At 48.7% G+C, this 22,785-nt stretch overlaps 1 protein-coding gene across 2 annotated transcripts in view; it reads right to left on the bottom strand.

Annotated features, from left to right (window-relative positions):
- The window catches only part of TRMT1L (tRNA methyltransferase 1L), a 410,259-nt gene that overhangs the window by 71,289 nt on the left and 316,185 nt on the right, over positions 1-22,785 (bottom strand). Inside the window, exon 15 of one of the 2 annotated variants that reach the window (XM_085601513.1) lies at positions 19,477-19,542. In XM_085601513.1, coding sequence (XP_085457639.1) covers positions 19,477-19,542 — 66 coding nt within the window. The remainder of the gene's footprint in view (positions 1-19,476; positions 19,543-22,785) is intronic. The other variant, XM_085601514.1, reaches the window with a different exon arrangement.

Below are 22,785 nucleotides of genomic sequence, written 5' to 3'. Positions count from 1 at the left end.
TTTGCCTTCCTGTGTAAGGTCATTGGCTTTGTCCTTATATTGTTGAGGTAGGTGTTGAATGAGCTTTTTCAGCTCATCATAGTGGGCCCTATCATATCTTGCCAGAAGGGCTTGTATGTTGGCTATTTTCCAGGAGTTTCCAGCTTGAGACGCCATACGTTTGCCTGATGCGTCTAATAATTTAGATTCTTTGTCAGGAGCTGGTGTGTCACCTGACCCTTGAGAGTTTGCCCTCTTGCGTGCATTGGCTACAACTAGGGAATCTAAAGGAAGTTGACCCTTGATGTATATGGGGTCAGTGGGAGCTGCCTTGTATTTTTTATCTATTCTAGGGTTAAGAACCCTAGCTCTAACTGGGTCTTTGAACACCATAGGAGCGTGTCTAAGAAGACATTTTAGCATGGGCAAGACATAGGTAGATTTTTGTGGCTGGGTCAAAGGTTTCTAGCAGAAAATCCTCTTCTACAGGATATGAGTGTAGTTTGACTCCATGGTATGTTGCGGCCCTTTAATTAGTTGGGCAAAACACACATTGTCATCTGGCGGAGATGGTTTTGAGGGGTAGAAATCCTAATCGTTATTTAGATCAGGATCAGTATTATAGTCATGCCATGGGTCTGGATCCTGTGGTAGGTCATCAGGATCCTCAGTGTCTAATGGTGCTATATCTTCATCTTCTTGGCCATCCTCCTGTGCATCGTCACTATCCTCTGGTTGTGGAGAATGTGGTGGAGAAATGAGTAGATTAGGGTTAATTGGTGGAGGGGGTGAAGGTGGTGGTGGAGTATTAGCAGCTATGTGTACATTCTTTAGAGGAACTGGAGCAAGTGGCAAATGTTCTGGTTTCCTCTTTGTAGGTAGCTTGGTAACTATATGACCAGTCTTTGGATGAATTAAGATGGTAGTTTGTTTCGGATCGGGGAAAAAAGTTCTTCGGAATCGATAGTTTTCTTCGATGTAGTAGATTTCTCCTTGGAAACTGTTTTTGGCTGTTCAGTGACAGTGTCCGGTATGGAAGCTTTCCCTGGCTCAGAGGCCTTCCGGAGGCGTTTGTTTAGGAGGCTTAGTTATGGGAGTTTTGTTCTTTAATGTTTTCGGTGCCAAAGTCTTTTCTGTGTGCTTCGGTGCCGATGCCTTAACCGGATGCTTCAGTGCAGGGCGGTCTTTTGTCGGTTCTGAATGTTTTTCCGGTGCCGACAGAGGAGGGCGCGGCATCTCTGACGACTGAGCTTTCGGTGCCGAAGATGGCTTTTCAGGACCGGGTGGTTGGCTCGAGCCGGAAGGCTTTACCTTGACCTTCGGCGCTGGGCCCGGAGGCGGGGCACTAGATGTTTTTGTACGGTGTGGACCTGAGCCCGTAGGCGAAGGTGTCACCGGAGCCTTTGTTATGGGCTTGGGAGGGGCGGGGGTCTCGGTACTCACGTCCCTTTGAGCCGGGGTGATGTCATCTTCGGCGTCTGAAATGTCTGCTTTGGAGTCCGGGACCTGTTCTTCCTGTTCTGGTTCCGGAAGGCTATCGGGACCTGGATGGAAGATGTCCGGAATGGAACCTGTGCCTCGAGACATCTCGTGGCGTCGAACTCGCCGATCCCGGATGGTCTTCTTGGACTTGAAGGAAAGACAAGCCTCACAATTGTCCTCTCGATGTTCTGGAGAGAGACACAGATTACAAACATGATGGAGGTCCGAGTGTGGGAATTTAGCACCACACTGTGAACATTTCTTAAAGGGAGTCCGTTCCATTGACGTCCGTCTTTACCGGCGCAGGTAGGCCCAGCGGCCCACGTCGAAGTCCACAGGCATCGAAGTTTTCGAAAGTTGTTGAGGGTGTGCGTCGAAAGGCACGCGATCGAGACAATACAGTCGGTTAACTGTGATTGCGCGTCGAAGGGGGTTCGAGAACGACACCGACCCGGAGCACAGAAAGTCGCATCCGAACCCGATGGTGGAATAAAACAATCTAAATATGGAGCCAATGCCCATGAGCACTGTCCACCAAGGGAGGAGTCACCAGTCCTGTGACTGCAACACTTCTTCGAAGACAAAAACAACATGCAAACATCCGAGCCCAACACCAGATGGCGATCTATGCACAGTGTACAATCTGCAGTTCATATGCCTCGAACATACAACTTCGTCCTACTTCTGGCATTGGCACTCTCTCGACAGCCCCTTTGGACAAAGGGCTTGCACTTTCTGCTGCACAAATAGGGAGATGGCACTTCATTAGTCGCAGGGGGCAGTGAAAGGTGCGGTGGGGGAACAAAAGAGAAGGCTAAGGTCTATCCCCTGCAAAAGATGTGTAGAACCTACCTGTACCGCCTGCCAACCTAGGAAAAATCTGTGGATTCTGCCATCAGGTGGCTGAGATCCTGTAAGGGCACTCTAAAGAAGTGTAGCAGGGGAGGCTGAAGTGGGGAGTTATAGACTGAGAAACCGGTAGACATTGGCAGCGCGGGGTGGTGGGCACCAAGACTTCGATCACAAAACTGCTGGGTTCCTTATGGAGGCTGGATAGGCTGGCAGTGAGGGCAACTCAGCCAAATCCGTAACAGGAGCGGTAGAACTGTTGCAGTTGGGAGAGTGGGGCAGACAGGCTAAGAGATGGTGTGGTGGCCCTGCTCTCTTTAAAATGCAATTGAGTGGATTCAGCCTTGTCCCCGAACCAGGGAGTGCAGTCAATGGGCATGTCCATCAAGGAAGACTGGACTTTGCTTGATAACCCAGTCGACCGCTGCCACACACAGCAGCGAATGGCAACGCTGGTGCCGATGGCCTGCCTGATAGCGCGTGTGATCTCCCTTGTGCAGGGGCTAATTGAAGTGGGTGAGGTGATGCCTCGGGTGGTATTGAGCACAACTTTGGTTGAGGTCGCACCGGCATCCGAGAGAAATATTGGGACATCCTCCTTCGGTGTCGATGGAGTCTGCATTGGCGCCCAAGTACCCAGGGCCAGTGTAGTGCCTGGTGGCAGAAGCGGTGTCAGGACTGGAGTTGGAGGCAAGATGGGTTCCAAGGGTCCAACTGGCACCGAGGGAAAACCTGCTGGCAGTACTTTAGATGGAGACCTCTCTGCCCCTGGGGGCTTGAAGGTGCTAAAGCAAGTTAGTAGGGATCCAAAGAGCTGGAGCATAGCTGCACAAAACTCTCCAATCTAATGTGTCTCAGCTGTTGGTTCCGGAAACTCAGGTTGTGACAGAATCAGCTGTGGGATTGGCTCTGAAGTCAGCTGATTTCGTGAGTGGGGACGAGAGTTGTAGCACCACCCAGCGCCTGTTCAGGTGAACAAGAGTGGGGCAAGGGAGCGGAATTCCACGGCTATTTCTTGTGCTTCTTTTTTTACTTACCTAATGATTTAGACTGCAACAAAGAACATTATCTAGAGCAGCTTTGTCGACTCCGGGAATGGGACCGAATTTTGGACATGGGTAGCAACTTGAAGCAGACTCAGCAAGGAGTTATTTTATGCTTTTTGATGTAAAATTTTGCCTCACGATTCCTAATGACCCCCTCAGATTCAATGACATACCGTCACTGCAGGCCTTGGAGTTGTGGTCCAACACTAGAAGCAGACCTGGTAGGGAGCTGCCACAAACATTTGTTTGCAACAGTCCCTCCAGGGCTTAACACCTGCTATTTTTTACAGGGACATCCCTTGAGCACTGAAGAAAACATTTGAGGGAAATTTCTCAGAGACATAAAGGGTGCCCTGGATCTGCTTCTGGTGGAGCAGGAAGAAAGGAACTGACGTCAGCATGCAGGGCTGGAGTCTATTTAGGCTCTGCATGTCATTTCCTGAGTGGAACGGCTTCGGTACGGAGCCGCACATCACCACCTGATAGCACACCAAGGTACTGCTGTGAAGTTTTTAGATTCAGTGTGACGCCTATTCAAAAGGTGAGGACTATGCGGCTAGAAGACTATCAAATTCTTTTCAGCTAAGTTCTATCAAATTGTCGATCACTGCCTTGTAGTCTGCACCGTTAGTAATGCTATGAGTGCAAATAAGGAAAATGCTACTTACCCAGTATGCATCTGTTCTTGGCATGTAGAGCTGTAGATTCACATGCTTTGCATAGCCTGCCATCTAGTGTTGGGTCCGGATGTTTGCACTTTGTTTTCTTCGAACATGTCTTTTCCAGTCACGAGGTAGGGGACTCCTACTTTCGGTGATAGTGCGCATGGGCATCGACTCCATTGTTAGATTAATTTCCCGCAGAGGGTGATAATGGAGTTAGTGAGAGGCATAGTTACCCGAGAAGGCGCATGTGAATCTACAGCTCTACATGCCAAGAACAGATAAACACTGGGTAAGTAGCATTTTCCTTTCGAGGCATGTGAGCTGTAAAAATTGTAAATTGATACTTGTATAGCGCACTACTCACCCGCAAGGGTCTCAAGGTGCTTGTACGAATACCGCTGTGGAACCCATCCTGGCTTTCCCTGTGAGGCGTCCACTCCTGGGCACCCCCAAGGTGGAGGCCAGGCATCCTTAGCGTTGTGGAGGCCGTTGTGGAGATTAAGCAAGCTATTGCCCAGAGTTGCAGAGTGGGACTCCATGATTGGAATGGCACCGAGGCGAGAATTATCAGGTCCGTGGAATTTTTGAGCCCAAGACCCGCCGAGGCGGGGAATTGAACCCTGGTCCCGGGCTAAACCTCTGCATCAGGGTCTGCCGCTCTAATCATTGAGCCACACTTCTCCATGTAGATCACATGCTTTTCAGAGACTATACAGCAGCAATCGACCAAAGTGGTGGCTAACCTGTAGCTGTTGCAGTGGCTTGAAATAGTGTACATAAAACTACTTGGCCCACACTAGTTTGCTGTCTTGCTAACACATCTACACAAGTGTTTTGTGAATGTGTGTGGTGTAGACCATGTTGCAGCTTTGTAAATGTCATCTATAGGTATATTTACTACAAATGCCATAGAAGCCCCTAGTTTGCGTGTGGAGTGCGCTCCAGGGGGATTTGTTAATGATCGTTTTGCTTTTGCTTAGCATGTTTGAATGCACTTGACTATCCACCATGCAATACCTGATTTTGATATGGGATTGTCTTTATGTTGTGAAGCAAAAGCCACAAATATTTGTTTGGTATTACGAAAAAGGTTTTGTCCTTTCTATGTAGTGGAATAATGCTCTTTACACATCTTAGGTGTGTAGAGCATGTTCTGCCACAGTATCTGGTTGAGGGGAAAACACAGGCAACTCAACAGATTGGTTGATTCGAAAGGCAGAAAAGGCTTGGTCAGAAGAAGCACTTTGTTTTGGTGCACTTGCAAAAATGGTTCTTCTGTGGTTGTGGAAAGCTACCTTCCAAGTGAGAAATTGCAGCTCACATCTGTGCAATGGCTCAAAAGGTGGACCCATGAGTCTGGTAAGGACAATGTTGACATTCCACCCTGGAGCAGGTGGAAGTCTTAGAGGAATGACTCTTAAGACCCTCCATAAATGCTTTAATGACGGGCACTCTGAAGAGAGACAAATGTTGTCTATTCTGAAGGTATGCAGCTTTTGCAGCGAGATGCAAGCGTATGGATGTGTACGCCAAGTTTTAACGCTGTAGATACAATAAACATGTTTTGAACTGAAGCATCAAGCAGGTTGATTTGATTGTTATTACAGTATATGACAAACCGCTTCCATTTTGCTGGATAGCAAGCTCTTGTGGTAGGACGTCTAGCCTCTTTAATAATGTTCATACAGTCTGGCGGGAGATTGAGGTAGCCAAAATCTAAGACTTCAGGTGCCAGAACGCAAGGTTGAGATGACTGGTATCTGGATGTCTCATCTCTCCACGGCTCTACGTGAGGAGATTGGGTGTAAGATGTAGCTTTTGGTTAGGGACTACTGAGAGCTCCAACAGGGTGGTGAACCACGGTTGACGGGCCCATGTGGGAGCAACTAGAATTAGCGTCATGGAAGCCTGCTTGAGCTTCCGAACCACTAGTGGAATGAGTGGGAGATGTGGAAAAGCACAGGCAAATATTCCTGACCAATTCATCCATAGTGCATTGCCTCTGGACAATGCTGGACAATGGGTGTGGATACCTGGAGGTGAAGTTAGGGCATTTTGCGTTTGTGTGTGGCGAACAGATCTATGTCTGGGAAGCTCCACATCTGGAAGAACGGGAGGAGAACTTGAGTGTGGAGTTCCCACTCGTAAATCTGTTGTCTCAGTCTGCTGAGCAGATTTGCAATTTGATTGTTTACTCCTGAAAGGTGTTCTGCAAGGAGATATATTTTGTGACTTATAGCCCACCTCCAGATGGTCTGTGCTAATTGAGACAGTTGGGGAGAGTATGTCCCCCCTGTTTTTGTATGTAGTACATTGCTGTCATGTTGTTTGTGCGAACCAGGACAGCTTTGTCTACTAGATGAAGTTGAAATGCTTTGACCGCTAGAAAAATCTCTAGCAGCTCTAGATAATTTATGTGAAGCTGTTTTTACTGCAAGCTCCACATGCCCTGAATTGTGTGTGTTAGGAGACGAGATACCCAACCAGTCAGAGATGCGTCTGCTGTTAGCAGTATCTGTGGAACCAGGTCGATGAAGGGCCGCCCTTTTCAAAGGTTTTGTGTATTCCACCACTGCAGAGAGCGATGGGTCCGGCCATCTACGAACACTAGATCTGATAACAGACCCTGAGCCTGGTTCCACTGACGTGCTAAGCGTTCCTGCAGGGGACCCATTAGAAGTCTTGCATAAGGGACTATTGGGATGCAAGACGCCATCATCCCTAGTAACTGCATGAACACTCGAGCTGGCAATGCGCGTTGAGGCTGAAACAGAGAGCAGAGTCTGCATATTGCGGACTCTGGTCGGATTGGGGTAGGCTAGAGCCTTTTGTGTATCTATGGTGGCTCCCAAATACATTTGTGTGTTGGATGGTTGGAGAGGGGACTTGGCCAGTTTTACTGTGAATCCAAGATAGTGGAGCAACCGCACTGTTTTGTGAGTGTGGCGTAGACCGCTTTGTTGCGAGCTGGCTTTTATGAGCCAGTGGTCTAAGTATGGGAAGAGGTGAATGTGTTGTCTTTGTAGATGAGCTGCGACTACTGCCAGGCATTTGGTGAAAACCCTGGGTGCGTAGTTACTCCAAATGGGAGCACCTTGAATTGATAATGCTGGCCTTCTACCACAGACCTGAGGAATATGCGATGAGCAGGGTGTATTGGGATATGGAAATAGGCGTTCTTTAAGTAGAGCGTGGACAGAAAATCGCCTTGCTGGAGGAGCGGGAGCACTTGTTTGAGTGTTGCCATACAAGAATGGTACGACGGAATGTATAGATTTAGTTCTCTGAGATCTACTATAGGCCTGAGAGCACAGGGAGTAAATACTGGCCCCTTGATATTGCAAGGAGACTGGTTCTATAGCTCCTTTCTCCAACAGGGAGAGAACTTCTTGCTTGAGAAGGGTGAGATGTTCTTGTGACATTACGTGTGATCTTGGAGGAATGTTTGGGGGAGTATCTGAAAGTTCCAGGCAGTAACCATATTGGATAACTTGTAGAACCCATTTGTCTGAGGTGATTGCATTCCAGAAAGGTAGAAATTGGGATGGACGTCCCCAGACAGCAGTAGAATGATCAATTGGTAGCACTGCTTGTTGTTTGCGGGGGAAGTGCGTGATGAGTTGCCTCTGCCTCTTCCCTTAATGTTGTTTCCTATAAACCCACCTCTAAAATAGCCTCTTGATGAGGGCGATTGGTTGTTGCCCTTGTAAGAGGAGGAGGGATTCTCTGTGAATATATTTTTGGAGCCACCCCTGTAAAAGGAGCAACGAAAGGATACCCTATTTGAAGGTAACTGCAAAGGCCCCATGGGCTTGGCAACCTCAGTGTCTTTTGTTCTAGCGAAGTGTCAACTGCTGGTCCGAAGAGGTGTGCCTGGTCAAATGGTTGGTTGAGGATAGAGGCTTACACCTCAGGTTTGAATCCTGAAATTCTCAACCAAGCACGTCTGCGTAGCAGTACGCTGGTTTTTACTGCGCAGGATGCTGTGTCTGCTGCATCTAGGGTGAATCTAATGGAGGTATTTGTGATTAATTTTCCCTCCTAAATAAGGTCATTAGCCTTTGATTTATGCTCATCTGGTAAAAATTGCATGAGCTTTTCTAACTCATCATAATGAGCCCTATCATATCGAGCTAGTTTGGGTCAGTATCATAATATAGGAATGTGGTAATCCTCCTGCAGACCCATTTTCCTTTTTTCAGGCAATTTGGTATATAAATGTTCAGTGTCTGGATTTATTACCAGTTTTCTGTTTCAGATCAGAGGGTGGAATGTCGAACCCAGATTCTTTTGGCGAAGTCTTTGTGTCTTTGGTTGCCGTTTTCAGCATTTAAGGTTTTGGATCTGAACCCTTCCGTTTAAAAGATTTACTCTTCAATAACAGTGGAATGGTTACCACTACATGGTTCTGTTTCGATACCGAATGTTTCAGGTCGGTACCGGAATGGAGTCGACTCAAGCCCGAGCTGAAGGCTTTTCCCTGTGCTTTGGCGCCGAGGGCAGGGCGGCCGAAACTTTTTCTCGGTGTCAACCTTGGCCCAAAGGCAGAGGAAGGACCGGAGCATTTTTGGTTATGTGTTGCTTGGGCAAGGGGGTTTCTGTACTCACAGTATGCTGACCCGGTGTAACTTGCTCCTCTTCTCCAATGTCAGAGTCGGCCTCGGACACGGAGATATGTGCTTCTTCTTTGGCTCCTTGAGAGTATAGTTCTTCTCTGTCGTAATCTTAGCTGAAGAGTTTCGGTGCGGACCCGCCTTGCTGTTGCATTTTGTGACGTCGTGCCAGACGGTCACGGAGCGTCTTCTTCGATCGAAACAATCGGCAAGCGTTGCAGTCTTTTTGGTCGTGTTCCAGGAATAGGCAGAGGTTGCACACTTCGTGCAAGTCGGTGTGTGGAAACTTAGGGCGACACCTGGGGCAGAGCTTGAATGGAGTCCATTCCATCGACTGCTAGCAAGCCCGGTGCGGGTAGGCCCGAAGGCCCTTCATGAGTTTTCGAATCGAAAGTCTGAGTCGAAACGATACGCGGAGAATGAGAGACGCAATCGAGAAACAATACCGGCGAGGGTAGTGGATTGCATGCCGAAGGGAACGTGAGAAATGGTGCCGAACCAGAGGGCAGCAATTTACATCCGAACCTGATGGCAGAAAAAACCAATCCAACAATGGAGTCGATGCCCATGCGCAATATCACCGAAAGGAGTCGCCGCCTACCTCGTGACTGGAAAAGACTTCTTCGAAGAAAAACAAAGTGCAACTATCCAGACCCAACACTAGATGGCAGGCTATGCAAAGCATGTGATCTACAGCTCACATGCCTCGAACATTAAGTTTCTCATCTTCCTTGTCAATTCACACAATTTTGCCAAACACCAACACTGTTAATCTCAGGATTATGAGGCAGTTTTACGATCTTACTCTTAATTGAAACTTTTATTCCATTAAAAAATAGGCATAAGACCTTACAAATACAAAATATATAAACAATTTAAAAAAAAACCACTTGGACTATAAGAACTCCAGTAGATAGCAGTTAGTACAAGCAGAGGGTAAAGAGGAGCAAATGTTTAGCATGGCTGTAGTCCAAGGAGACCATCATGTGAAAATAAGGCAAAAGACCGCTTGGCTACTTAGGATATGTAACCTAGTTATTTTTAGGTCTTGCCTACGCAGCGCGCATGCGCTGCTTAGGAGGGGACCTTTTGGAATTGATCAGCATTTTGGCCAAAAACGTGCACGTTTTGCATTGCTTTCTATTGCAACGCGTGCACGTTTGGTGTTTCCCTTGCGGGAGCGAGCTTTGGCACCATCTGTTTGTAATTATGTTGAAAACAGATGGTGCCCCTGCTCCCTCCAATACAAGGAAAAGGTATCCCCCAGTTACTTCGAGGACCAAGAGGAGGGGGAAAGAAAATACAAAATAGATACAACCTCTTATCCGACCTATCGTTATTTCCACAATGGTAGTCACTCACAAAGATTACATTTCCCCATAGACAGAAGCTCATCACATAATTTTTTCTGTTGAGTTATTTTTTATCACTATTTATTAATTTTTTGTACATATCAAAAGGCAAATGCTACTTACCAGTATGCATCTGTTCTTGGCATGTAGAGCTGCAGATCTACACACTGTGCATAGATCGCAATCTGGTGTTGGGCCCGGATGTTTGCAGTTGTTTTTCCTCTTGGAAAGTCTTTGGAAGTCATGAGGTATGTAGCTCCTCCTTTGGATCGTATTGCGCATGGGCTTCGGCTCCATCCTCAGATTGTTTTTCGCCAGCAGGGAAATGATGGAGCGTAGTAAGAAACAGTGAAGATGCCCATGTGTGTTGTATCTAAATAAGATAAACTGGAACAGATAAAGGTAGCCGGGGAGGCGGGTGGGCGTGTGTCGATCTGCAGCTCTACTCAAATGGTTTTCTTGGACCGGAAGGATTTGCACGCCAGACAGTCTCAAGCCTCGTGTTCAGGGGAGAGGCAGAGGTTGCATAGTTCGTGAAGATCGGTGTGGGGAAATTTGGACTCACATCGAGGGCACTTCTTGAAGGGAGTCCTTTCCATTAGCCAGGACCGGAGCTTGAGTAGGACCGAAGGCCGCCGACGACTGGAATCGAAGGTCTTGATCGATGAGAGCCGCGTTGAGTGAGGGGATCGCGATCGAAAACAATACCGCGAAAAGGGGTGAGGATTGCGCGTCGATTGGAGAACTGGAAGCTGTTCGGAAACGGAGCGCGAAGATCACATCCGAGCCCGATGGCGGAAAAAAACAATCTGAGGATGGAGCCGAAGCCCATGCGCAATACGATCCAAAGGAGGAACTACATACTTCCAAAGACTTTCCAAGAGGAAAAACAACTGCAAACATCCGGGCCCAACACCAGATGGCGATCTATGCACAGTGTGTAATCTGCAGCTCATATGCCTCGAACATGTCTTTTCTCTATTTTTTGTGCTCATATGGTCATTGAAACATTTACAAACATCATATAAACATTTTGTAATATATTAGGACATTGATTTGAAAAGAACCCCTATGCAAGGCCACACAACTCTCATTCCCATCAAACATACCACACAACAATGGATAATAAAATACACATCCAGATTGTGATCCTACTGACTACATATATCTGACAGATTTTAATTTTCAGATTTAACATTTGTAAGGTCTGCTTGATTTTTTCTCATTGCTTCCTCTTTCATATGGTTCTTGGGTAGGATGTGTATTTTATTGTAAAGTATATGAGCCTGCAAACAGAAATTAATTTCAGTGTTTGAAGGGCCGATTAAGTTTCTTTTCACAGAAAAAATCAAATGCCTTGAATAAATATGTTAGAACTGACAACCCAGATAATATTCGGCCTCTTTCTGCTCTCCCAGGTGCCCCCTTCGAGATCCTCTTCTCCTTCCGCATTCTGCCAGCACCCTCCTACCCAATAGTCGTCCACCACCACCACGTCCACCACCACGTCCACCAACACCACCACCATGTCCACCTCCACCACGTCCACCTCCACCACGTCCACCTCCACCACATCCACCTCCACCACGTCCACCTCCACCACATCCACCTCCACCACATCCACCTCCACCACATCCACCTCCACCACGTCCACCTCCACCTCCACCACATCCACCTCCACCACATCCATCTCCACCACGCCCATCTCCACCATGCCCATCTCCACCACATCCTCCACCTCGTCGTCCACCTCCACCACGTCATCCACCTCCACCACGTCATCCACCTCCACCACGTCATCCACCTCCACCACGTCATCCACCTCCACCACGTCATCCACCTCCACCACGTCATCCACCTCCACCACGTCATCCACCTCCACCACGTCATCCACCTCCACCACGTCATCCACCTCCACCACGTCATCCACCTCCACCACGTCATCCACCTCCACCACGTCATCCACCTCCACCATGTCATCCACGCCCACCACCACCACGCCCACCACCACCACCACCACCACCACGTCGTCCACCACCACCACGTCGTCCACCACCACCACGTCGTCCACCACCACCACGTCGTCCACCACCACGTCGTCCACCACCACCACCACGTCGTCCACCACCACCACCACGTCGTCCACCACCACCACCACCACCACGTCGTCCACCACCACGTCGTCGTCCACCACCACCACGTCGTCGTCCACCACCACCACCACGTCGCCCACCACCACCGTCGCCCACCACGTTGTCCACCACCACGTCGTCCACCACCACCACGTCGCCCACCACCACCACGTCGCCCACCACCACCACGTCGCCCACCACCACGTCGCCCACCACCACCACGTCGCCCACCACCACACCACCACCACCACGTCGCCCACCACCACGTCGCCCATCACCACCACGTCGTCCACCACCACCACGTCGTCCACCACCACCACGTCGTCCACCACCACCACGTCGTCGTCCACCACCACCACGTCGTCCACCACCACCACCACGTCGTCCACCACCACCACCACGTCGCCCACCACCACCACCACGTCGTCCACCACCACCACCACGTCGTCCACCACCACCACCACGTCGCCCACCACCACGTCGCCCACCACCACCGTCGACAACCACCACCACATTGTCCACCACCACCACGTCCACCACCACGTCATCCACCACCACCACATCATCCACCACCACCACGTCGCCCACCACCACCACGTCGCCCACCACCACACCACCACCACCACGTCGCCCACCACCACCACGTCGCCCACCACCACCACGTCGCCCACCATGTCGTCCACACCCACCACCACCACGCCCACAACTACATCCACCACCACCACCACCACCACCACCACGTCGTCCACCACCACGTCCTCCACCACCACGTCCACCACCACGTCCACGTCATCCACCACCACCAGGTCATCCACCACCAGGTCATCCACCACCATGTTGTCCACCACCACATCCACCACCACCACGTCCACCACCACCACGTCCACCACCACCATGTCCTCCACCATCACCATGCCCACCACCACCACACCCACCACCACCATGCCCTCCACCACCACGCCCTCCACCACCACGTCGTCCACCACCACCACGTCGTCCACCACCACCACGTCGTCCACCACCACCACGTCGTCCACCACCACCACGTCATCCACCACCACGTCATCCACCACCACCACGTTGTCCACCACCACCACGTCGTCCACCACCACCACGTCATCCACCACCACCACGTCGTCCACCACCACCACGTCGTCCACCACCACCACCACCACGTCGTCGTCGTCCACCACCACGTCGTCGTCGTCGTCCACCACCACGTCGTCGTCCACCACCACGTCGTCGTCCACCACCACGTCGTCGTCCACCACCACGTCGTCGTCCACCACCACGTCGTCGTCCACCACCACGTCGTCGTCCACCACCACGTCGTCATCCACCACCACGTCATCCTCCACCACGTCATCCTCCACCACGTCATCCTCCACCACGTCATCCTCCACCACGTCATCCTCCACCACGTCATCCTCCACCACGTCATCCTCCACCACGTCATCCTCCACCACGTCATCCTCCACCACGTCATCCTCCACCACCACGTTGTCCATCTCCACCACCAAGTCGTCCACCTCCACGTCGTCCACCACCACGTCATCCACCACATCATCCACTACCACATCATCCACCACCACGTCATCGTCGTCCACCACGTCATCGTCCACCACCACGTCATCGTCCACCACCACCACCACATCGTCGTCCACCACGTCGTCCACCACCACCACGTCGTCCACCACCACCACGTCGTCCACCACCACCACGTCATCGTCTACCACCACCACCACATCGTCGTCCACCACCACATTGTCGTCGTCCACCACCACCACCTCGTCGTCATCGTCCACCACCACCTCGTCGTCATCGTCCACCACCACCACCTCGTCGTCATCGTCCACCACCACCACCTCGTCGTCATCGTCCACCACCACCACCTCGTCGTCATCGTCCACCACCACCACCTCGTCGTCATCGTCCACCACCACCACCTCGTCGTCATCGTCCACCACCATGTCGTCGTCCACCACCACGTCATCGTCCACCACCACGTCATCGTCCACCACCACCACGTTGTCGTCCACCACCACCACCACGTCCACCACCACCACCACGTCCACCACCACCTTGTCGTCCACCACCACCATGTCGTCGTCCACCACCACCATGTCGTAGTCGTCCACCACCATGTCGTCGTCGTCGTCCACCACGTCGTCCACCAGCACCACGTCCCACCACCACGTCCCACCACGCCCACCACCACGCAGTGGCGGCTGGTGACATTTAAAAGTGGTAGGGTGTAATATTGTCGTCGTACTGCACTGCGGAGAGCGAGCGTGTGAGCCTGAACAACCTACTGGGGGTTTGGGGGGGTTCTCTCCCCTAGAATTTGTTTTTTAAAAGAGTGACAAACGGTGCATTTTTAAGCAAATTTGAGGAAGCAGGAAGGTTAATAAAGCAATTAGTGCTGGGCCTAATAGATCGGTGACTGCACCGCCCCTTCCCTCACTTCACACAACTTTGCTCTTGTACCTTCACCCAGCTCTACAGAGACCCATGTTCACTCACAGGTGTACACACAGCTCTCTACTGGGGATTGCGAAGTAGACAAATGCACAACTAACAAGCAGATACATCTCAGTCTTGAAACTGTAAAGCAGAGACACCCAAACGGATCTTATAATAGGAATTATAATGCAGACAAATAGTCAGACACTCAGCCTCCTCCCCCCTTGCATCTCAAATGTTCAAACTTGTACCTCTGAAACACCACGCTGCATTCTAAAAGTCAGGAAGTAGTTAGGGGTATGAGGCATTAAAATGTTTAAATAATGCTGGCATATCATCTGGAACTTTTTATGGAACGAATTGGACATGAACGTGATAACAGAAGCTACCCAACATTTCCCAAAAGATAGTATGAACATGTGTAACTCCCCTGACAGCATATGGGGCGCATTCACAGCTGCACCATGTGGTATGATTAACCAGGGGGCCATTAGAAACAAGACAGTAAAAAAAATTGATTCTCTAGCAAAATAAATAAAAGACCACCTCAGTTGAGCACTCTTAAAAATGTGTATACCCTGAAATACTCAGAAATCAGGGTTCAAGAACAGTTAAAAAAATATATGCAAATTAAACAAAGAAGCGTAGTATTACCTACATACTTGAAAATGAAGCAAAACTGTTTCCTACTATCGCTTGCTACATATACTACGTTCAGTTATATGCTGCAAATAATAAAATAACCCTAGAAAAAGCTTCTCTTTTTCTTAAAAACATTTTTTTATGCTAGTGATCAGACCAGTAATATTGAAAGCAATTGCATCTGTGCCTAGTAGCAAAGCACCTGGATCCATTAGCCCGACTACTTTTTATACAACATTTGCAGAAAGAATCATCTTGCCAATAGAAACTGCCCTGTTCATAGAGCATGCCAGAAGTAGGTGGGCCTCAGCAGTGTGTGGCATTTACAGGTAGGATACGAGACCATGCACACTGGTGTCACAGCTCCGAAACCATACCTAGTGACACGGAGTAAAGACTCAACGTCTGTACTGCTGCGGAGCACACGTGCAGTCAGTCAGTGCAAGCTATCAACTCAAATGTAAATACTTCAAAACACCGCCAGAGACAGCGTCAGTCGGTCGCAGTGACTAATCGTGTACCCCAAAACCGCAAAGGACCCTCAACAAGTGCTTCGAAACCAAATGAATGGCACCGAGCACTATGGAAATGCAAGTTACATTATACACATCCACCACCCTACCTTTTTTATTTTGTGCGGGTGGTTTACAGTCGAAATGTGCATTTTTTGATTTTATGAATGTGCATTCATAGGCGTATTAAATATATTTTTTGACAAATGCATTTGTGATCAAGGCCGGCTTTGTGGAATTAATGGGGGAGGAATGGTGCCTTCAAAGCGAAAAAAACAGGGTTATACAGACGAAGTTCACCCATGGCGTAGCTGCAGCAGCATCCTGCGCAAAGTCCTGCATGCACACCCGCAGGATCCTTCTGCTCGAACTGAAGCTGTCCCACGACACCCATAGGCTGGATGCCACAATGTAGAATCAAGAATCCTGGGATCAATCCCAGATTCCTATCTTCACAAACTGTGTGACCCTAGTCAATTAATTTACTACACTGTGCCTCCTTTCCCATGAACTTCACAACTGAGACCAGCTTGAAATAACCCAGTTTATGATGTACGCTTTACAAAAACCTCTCATGCAGATGCGTAATATTCCATAATGTTTAATATAGATGGTGCACACCCGAGTTGCCTTCTGATTGGATCAGGGCAGTTCTTCAATGTTTATAAATTAATGCTTAGATAATATTACTTCTAATAAAGGCTACTCAGTGCAGTAAAACCAAAGGGGATGATGGACGGTGTGTTGAACATTGCAAGCACTCACCCCCAGTCAACTGATCTGGGTTTAATCCATCATCATTCTTTAGCTCACTCCGCCACCCCAGTTCAGACATGGCCATATGCAAATCAGTCTGACCCTGTGCCTCATGGGAACATTCCAGCCCGGACTGCCAAGCCATGTCTCTTCCCTGGACCGGAAACAAGCATCCTGGGACCGGTTTCTAGTTAATCAGCCGTCATGAGGCACAGGGTCAGACTAATTTGCATATGGCCATGTCTGAACTGGGGTGGCGGAGTGAGCTAAAGAATGATGGATTAAACCCAGATCAGTTGACTGGGGGCGAGTACTTGCAATGTTCAACACTCCATCCATCATCCCCTTTGGTTTTTCTTTGTTCGCCCTAAGTTGGCAGGGTATGCCCAGACGTGGGTCCCTTGCTCACTTTGCCACTGGATTCAAGCTAGCCTGGCTGAAGACGGCTGATTAGCCAGAAACCGGTCCCAGGAGGCTTGTTTCCGGTCCAGGGAAGGCATGGCTTGGCAGTTCTGGCTGGACTGTTCCCATGAGGCACAGGGTCAGACTGATATGCATATGGCCATGTCTGAACTGGGATGGCGGAGTGAGCTAAAGAATGATGATGGATTAAACCCAGATCAGTTGACTGGGGGTGAGTGCTTGCAATGTTCAACACTCCTTCCATCATCCCCTTTGGTTTTGCTTCCCTTTACTCAGTGCAGTAATCTCATCTAGTGTGTGGAAACACCACATTAATGAATACACTTTTTTTTAATTTCAGAAAGTTCGTGCATAAAGTTGCAGCGACAAACTCTGTTGCAGCGAAACTTGCGTCATGGTAGGAGGTCCAGGTGAATAAAGCGTGCTGTGCCCCAGGCGAATGCTTCTACGCCTGTGGGGCACGAGGCAGGGGTAGGGGTAGGACAATGGCAAGCGACCTCACTATCCCTGTGCACCAGTCGCGGCTCGTGATACTCGCAAGGGGGGGGGCATAAAAAATAAATAAAGTTAAAAAAAAAAAAAAAAAAAAAAAAAAAAAAAAAACTTACCTGACCACCCGGGTCCGCACCGCCTCTGCTGCTGGGCAGGGCTCCTCCAGTGTTGGCGCCTTCAACGTATTCTGCGTCACTGGAGTGGCTGACAACCCCTCTCAGCCAATCCAGACACTGCTCCAGCAGCACCAGGATTGGCTTGAGCAGGGATGCTCACCGCCCATTAGGAGACCGGGGGCTGCGGCATGAAGCAACCCTCGCTCTCTTAAGGGGAAGGCTAGTGCGCATGTTCGGGCTGGTCGTAAAAATGACCAGCACAAAACCGAACATGCGCACTATTGCTGTCTACTGCGCTGTCACTCAAACCCTGAGTGCTGCCGCAACCCCACCCCCTTCAGTGTCCCTCGTTCTACTTCTGACGCTAATTACAATCAGGATCACTTCCTGATTGGAATTAGCATCAGAAGTGGAACGAAGAATTTGCTAATTGTAATTTGGGGACGTGGCATTAGTGGTGCAATGCCCCAGCGCTTCAATGGACGCACCACCACGACCACGTCCACCACGTCCACCACAACCACGTCCACCACCACCACCACGTCCACCACATCCACCACCACGTCCACCACATCCACCACCACCACCACCACCACCACATTCACCACCACCACCACATCCACCACCACCACCACCACCACATCCACCACCACCACATCCACCACCACCACCGCATCCACCACCACCACCACATCCACCACCACGTCCACCACCACCACGTCCACCACATCCACCACCACCACCACATCCACCACCACCACCAACACCACGGTCGACCACGTCCACCACCACGTCCACCACCACCAGTGACAGGTAAAGTGTCACTGGAGGGCAGGGGTAATAGGAGTGTCAACCCAGGCTGTACATGTGACATTTAAGGATGCATTGGGTGCGAGAAGACGGGAATAGTGGCTAGAAGTATTACACCAGACCCAAGATACATTTTGAAGAGGCACAGTGTCACAGGGGCTCCTGTAAAAGCACTCGCATCTCTCCCTCACAGTGGCATTCCTGCACAAGCCACTCACTCAAAACAAGCATTGGCATAGCCAATAGCTCTCGCCTTTGGGACCTTATAAGTGTTTAGCCATGTAACACTTGATGTTGTAGCACCAAGTATATTGTGCTGGATAACTATACACTTATAAGGTCCCAGAGGTGAGAAGTATAGGCTATGCCAATGCTTGTTTAGTGATGCTGGGGAACTCTCTCTCTCGAAAGGGTTAGCCCATAGTGGCACTCTAAACACGTGAGACAGCTTCTGAGAACAGGTCTCTATTCACAGATCCTGTTTTCGACTGAGAGCTTTTGGGAGGTAGATGAATAAAAAAGTAGGGAAGCTTGCATTCTCTGCGGCTCTGCTAAAGCTTCTTTTTATCTGGAACAAGTACAAAGGGTTGATGGTCTTAAAAATGAAAGCCCCTACATGCATGTGTAGTCTCTGCATACTGTAAATACCTTCAATATTTGTTTGATTTAAAACACTGCTTTTTCTAAATATATGTTTTAAAGAATTCTCAGAGACCGCTGGACCTATGTGAATTTCCCAACTATTATTCATTACTGTGAAGGTTAAAAAATGGACAAAACTGGAATAAAGCAAAAAGAACCTTAGATTTTCACTCCCAAATGCCTTGAATTGCTTTAATGATCAAATACTGAAATTAAATTTTAATGCACATTATTTGATCTCTCCCGTTTCAATATAGTGGTTTAAGTACTCTGAAAGCTAAGCATTTCCAACAGTAACTTAAATTCTTGGGTTTCCTGACATCGCTATGAGATTAATCTCATTGGGTTGCCAGCGGAGCTCTCACATATGCAAAACTTCAGGTTTGACCATAAGATAAACCTCTGCAAAGCACTTCCACAAATGGTAAATAAGAAATTACTAAAGTAATTCAAAAATTTTGACCCAAAAGAACTCCAGTTGGCGAAGAAGGATGTGACTTACTTTGTATGTTGGGCTGGTCTCCTGGAACGTCAGGAGTTGGCGTTTTGATTATCACACCAGTTTCTTCTGAAAGAAATAAAAGATTCAACTAAATTTGCACACATTCAACGTCATACGATTACTCCAAGACACAAACCTCACTACTAAATCTTTTTGTGATAAATCCTTAGCCCACTTAATTTTAGCACAACTCCCCCTGCAACAAACTTCCTGTCTGATCCTTTGATTACCTCAAAACACTGGTATTTACTCCTTTAACTGTAGTAAAAGAGAGCATAACCATGGGCACTGCATTTGCCTCTAAGGAGGGGTAGTGGGTAGAGCTAATAAGCCCCCTCTTCACAGCCCATGTTCGATGATCATCAGCTCCTACATCTTCGCTTTAGCTACGTAAGATTTAGCAGAATAAAAGATGCCCAAAGTAAATGGAATGTCTGTGTAAACACAAGCTTAATTTCCAATCACAAAAACTATACACTGGACCACTGATTAAAGCCCTTGTGGACAAAAACCGAATTCTTGGAAATTAAGCATCTGAACAATCGGATTACTGAGTAACTTTGCAGTGAATCTTTCAATTTGAAGGGCATACTAGGAAAGATTTCCTTAGCCCCAGCGGGAATCTTACTTAGTGCAACTCCTTGGAGAAAAGAAAAATGGACAACGGTTTTGCACTCTTTTTCATAATGAGTGTGGCTCTTCTAGATCCAGAGTGTTGTATGGCAGACAACCTTGGCAGAGCTCCTCTCATCTTCAATGGCTATATGCTTATAAGTGGATTTTTATCCTGGCCACCGAAAACAGTAGGCACACAGCCGTTTGTGTTTTATAATAAAAGGTTATTCATTATGTACACTCTGCACGTAAACATTGGATATTAATGACGGAAACTATCATGGCAATCTTGGGAATCAAAATTTAGAATAAAAAGAACACTATCCCCAACGAGTCCAGAAAGATGGTCACCTACTCTCTCAGCAGCAGCAGACTCGACCACGGCAATGCACTCTACGTCGGCATCAATATTTCTCCGCCGCAGCCACATCACCGCCCCCCTGAAAGACCTCCACTGGCTCCCAGTCAACAAAAGAATAACCTTCAAGCTCCTCACACACACCTGCAAAGCCCTACATGACTCAGGACCAGAGTACCACATCCACTGCCTCGAATTCCACACATCCACCAGAGACCAACGCTCTGCTCAACTGGCCCTGGCCAGCGTCCCAAGTATACACAAGACCATGGCAAGATCCTTCTCCTACCTTACAGTAAAAACGTGGAGCACCCTGCTTCTCCACCTCAGGCAATCACTGCCTCAATTCAGGAAGGACCTCAAGACCTGGCTCTTCGACTGACCCACAGTGCCTTTGATGGATCACCATTCCCCCCCCCCCCCCCCCCCCCCCCCCGCCCAGCGCCTTTTTGTCTGATGAACCAGTTTGTCTGGAAAGATGTGTAAGTTTTTCTTTTTTTTAAATATTTGTTTATTTTTTAAGGGAGTTTTATATAGCGCAAACTTGACCCGAAGGTATTGGGTATAAGAGCACTTTACACAAGCACCAGTTGCATTACATGAGGACACATTCATTTTTGTTAGGCACGGGGAGATTAATTGATTTGCCCAAAATCAGAGGATGTTGCGCGTCCTTGCCGAAACTCGAACACGGTTGCTCAGATTCGAGGTCGACCACCCTAGCTGTTAGACCAACTCCTCTCCCCTAAGGTTGCTGGACGGACACGGCCTGGAGGTTACTCATTTGTTGAATAGAAGTGATAGTGGTGAGGAACACCGTCTTTATGGTCAAAAGGCGTATAGGACATCTATGCATCGGTTCAAAAAGGAGAACACATCAAGTAGATAGGAACCAAACTGAGGTCCCACTGCAACATTACAAAAGGTATTGGCGGGAACTTGTGATCATCCCCCTTCATGATGCGCATCTCAACTGGTTAGGTGAAAAGAGATGGCTGATCCCACAACAGTTAGGAAGGCCGAAAGAGAATGCTTAATTATTTTCACAGGAAGACCCTGCTGGCCTACAGAGAGACAAAACAATAAAATGTCACACAACTTTGCCTGTGAAGGCTGAATGTCACGGGAGGAACACCAAACAACAAACTTCGAAAGTCATCACTGTTCCATGCACTGGAACAAAAGAACAAGTTACTTACCTTTGGTAACGCTTTTTCTGGTGGATACGGTATCTGCCTGTGGATTCCTCACCTTATGAATATCCCTTGCGCCAGCATTCCACGCAAATTTTCCCAAGTTCCCCGCGCCGACTAGGTCGTCTCAGCGTCATGGCTCCGCACACGGCTCCGCATGACATCACCGGAGCCATAAGAAGACCACGTCGGCGTGATGACGTGAGTTCCACCAATTATTTTCGTGCCACTGAGGCAAAATGGGCGGACTGACCATAGAGACAATGCATACATAGTACACAGTATTCACACAAATACACACAGAGTAAAGTGAAAAAGGAAAGCAATAATTTCCTATAAGCTCACATTTCAAATAAGTCAACCATGGACAAATAGAGGTAATAAAATCTTGAGTACACAAAAACAAATAACCAATATCATCTTTTAAGGTATAAAAGGGTGGACAACAGGGAGGTGGGTGAGTCAGTGAGGAATCCACAGGCAGATACCGTATCCACTAGAAAAAGCGTTACCGAAGGTAAGTAACTTGTTCTTCTGATGGATACATCTGCCTGTGGATTCCTCACCTTATGAATAGAATCCCACAGCAGTCCAACCCCCGGAGGAGGGTGTCCACCTTTCTATACCAAAAAATCTTGCAAAACAGAGCGCGCAAAATGACCATCCCTCCTCACCTCAGAATCCAAGCAGTAATGCTTCGCAAAAGTGTGGAGGGAGGCCAAAGTAGCGACTTTACAGATGTCCAATACAGGAACACCCCTGGAGAAGGCAGAAGTAGAAGACTTAGCCCTGGTGGAATGAGCTCTAATGCCTACAGGAGGCTCCTTACTGGCCAAGGAGTAGCATATCTTGATGCACAAGATGATCCACCTGGATAAAGTGCGCTTGTGCACTGCCTTGCCCTTCATACGATCAGCATTTCCAACAAAGAGCTGATCATCTTGCCGGAAGTCTTTTGTTCTATCCAAATAGAAGATAATCTCCCTCTTTGGATCTAAACGATTAAGCCTCTCCTCCTCCTTGGAAGGGTGAGGGTGAGGATAGAAAGTAGGAAGGGTAATGGACTGTCCTGGATGGAAAGGAGTTACCACCTTAGGCAGAAAAGCAGCCCTGGTCCAGAGTACCATCCTTTCAGCATGTATG

This window comes from Triturus cristatus, chromosome 4_2, assembly GCF_964204655.1.
Source record: "Triturus cristatus chromosome 4_2, aTriCri1.1, whole genome shotgun sequence".
NCBI lineage: Eukaryota > Metazoa > Chordata > Amphibia > Caudata > Salamandridae > Triturus > Triturus cristatus.
The sequence above is the reverse complement of the archived record's forward strand: the minus strand, read 5'-3'. Positions and strand labels throughout refer to the sequence as shown.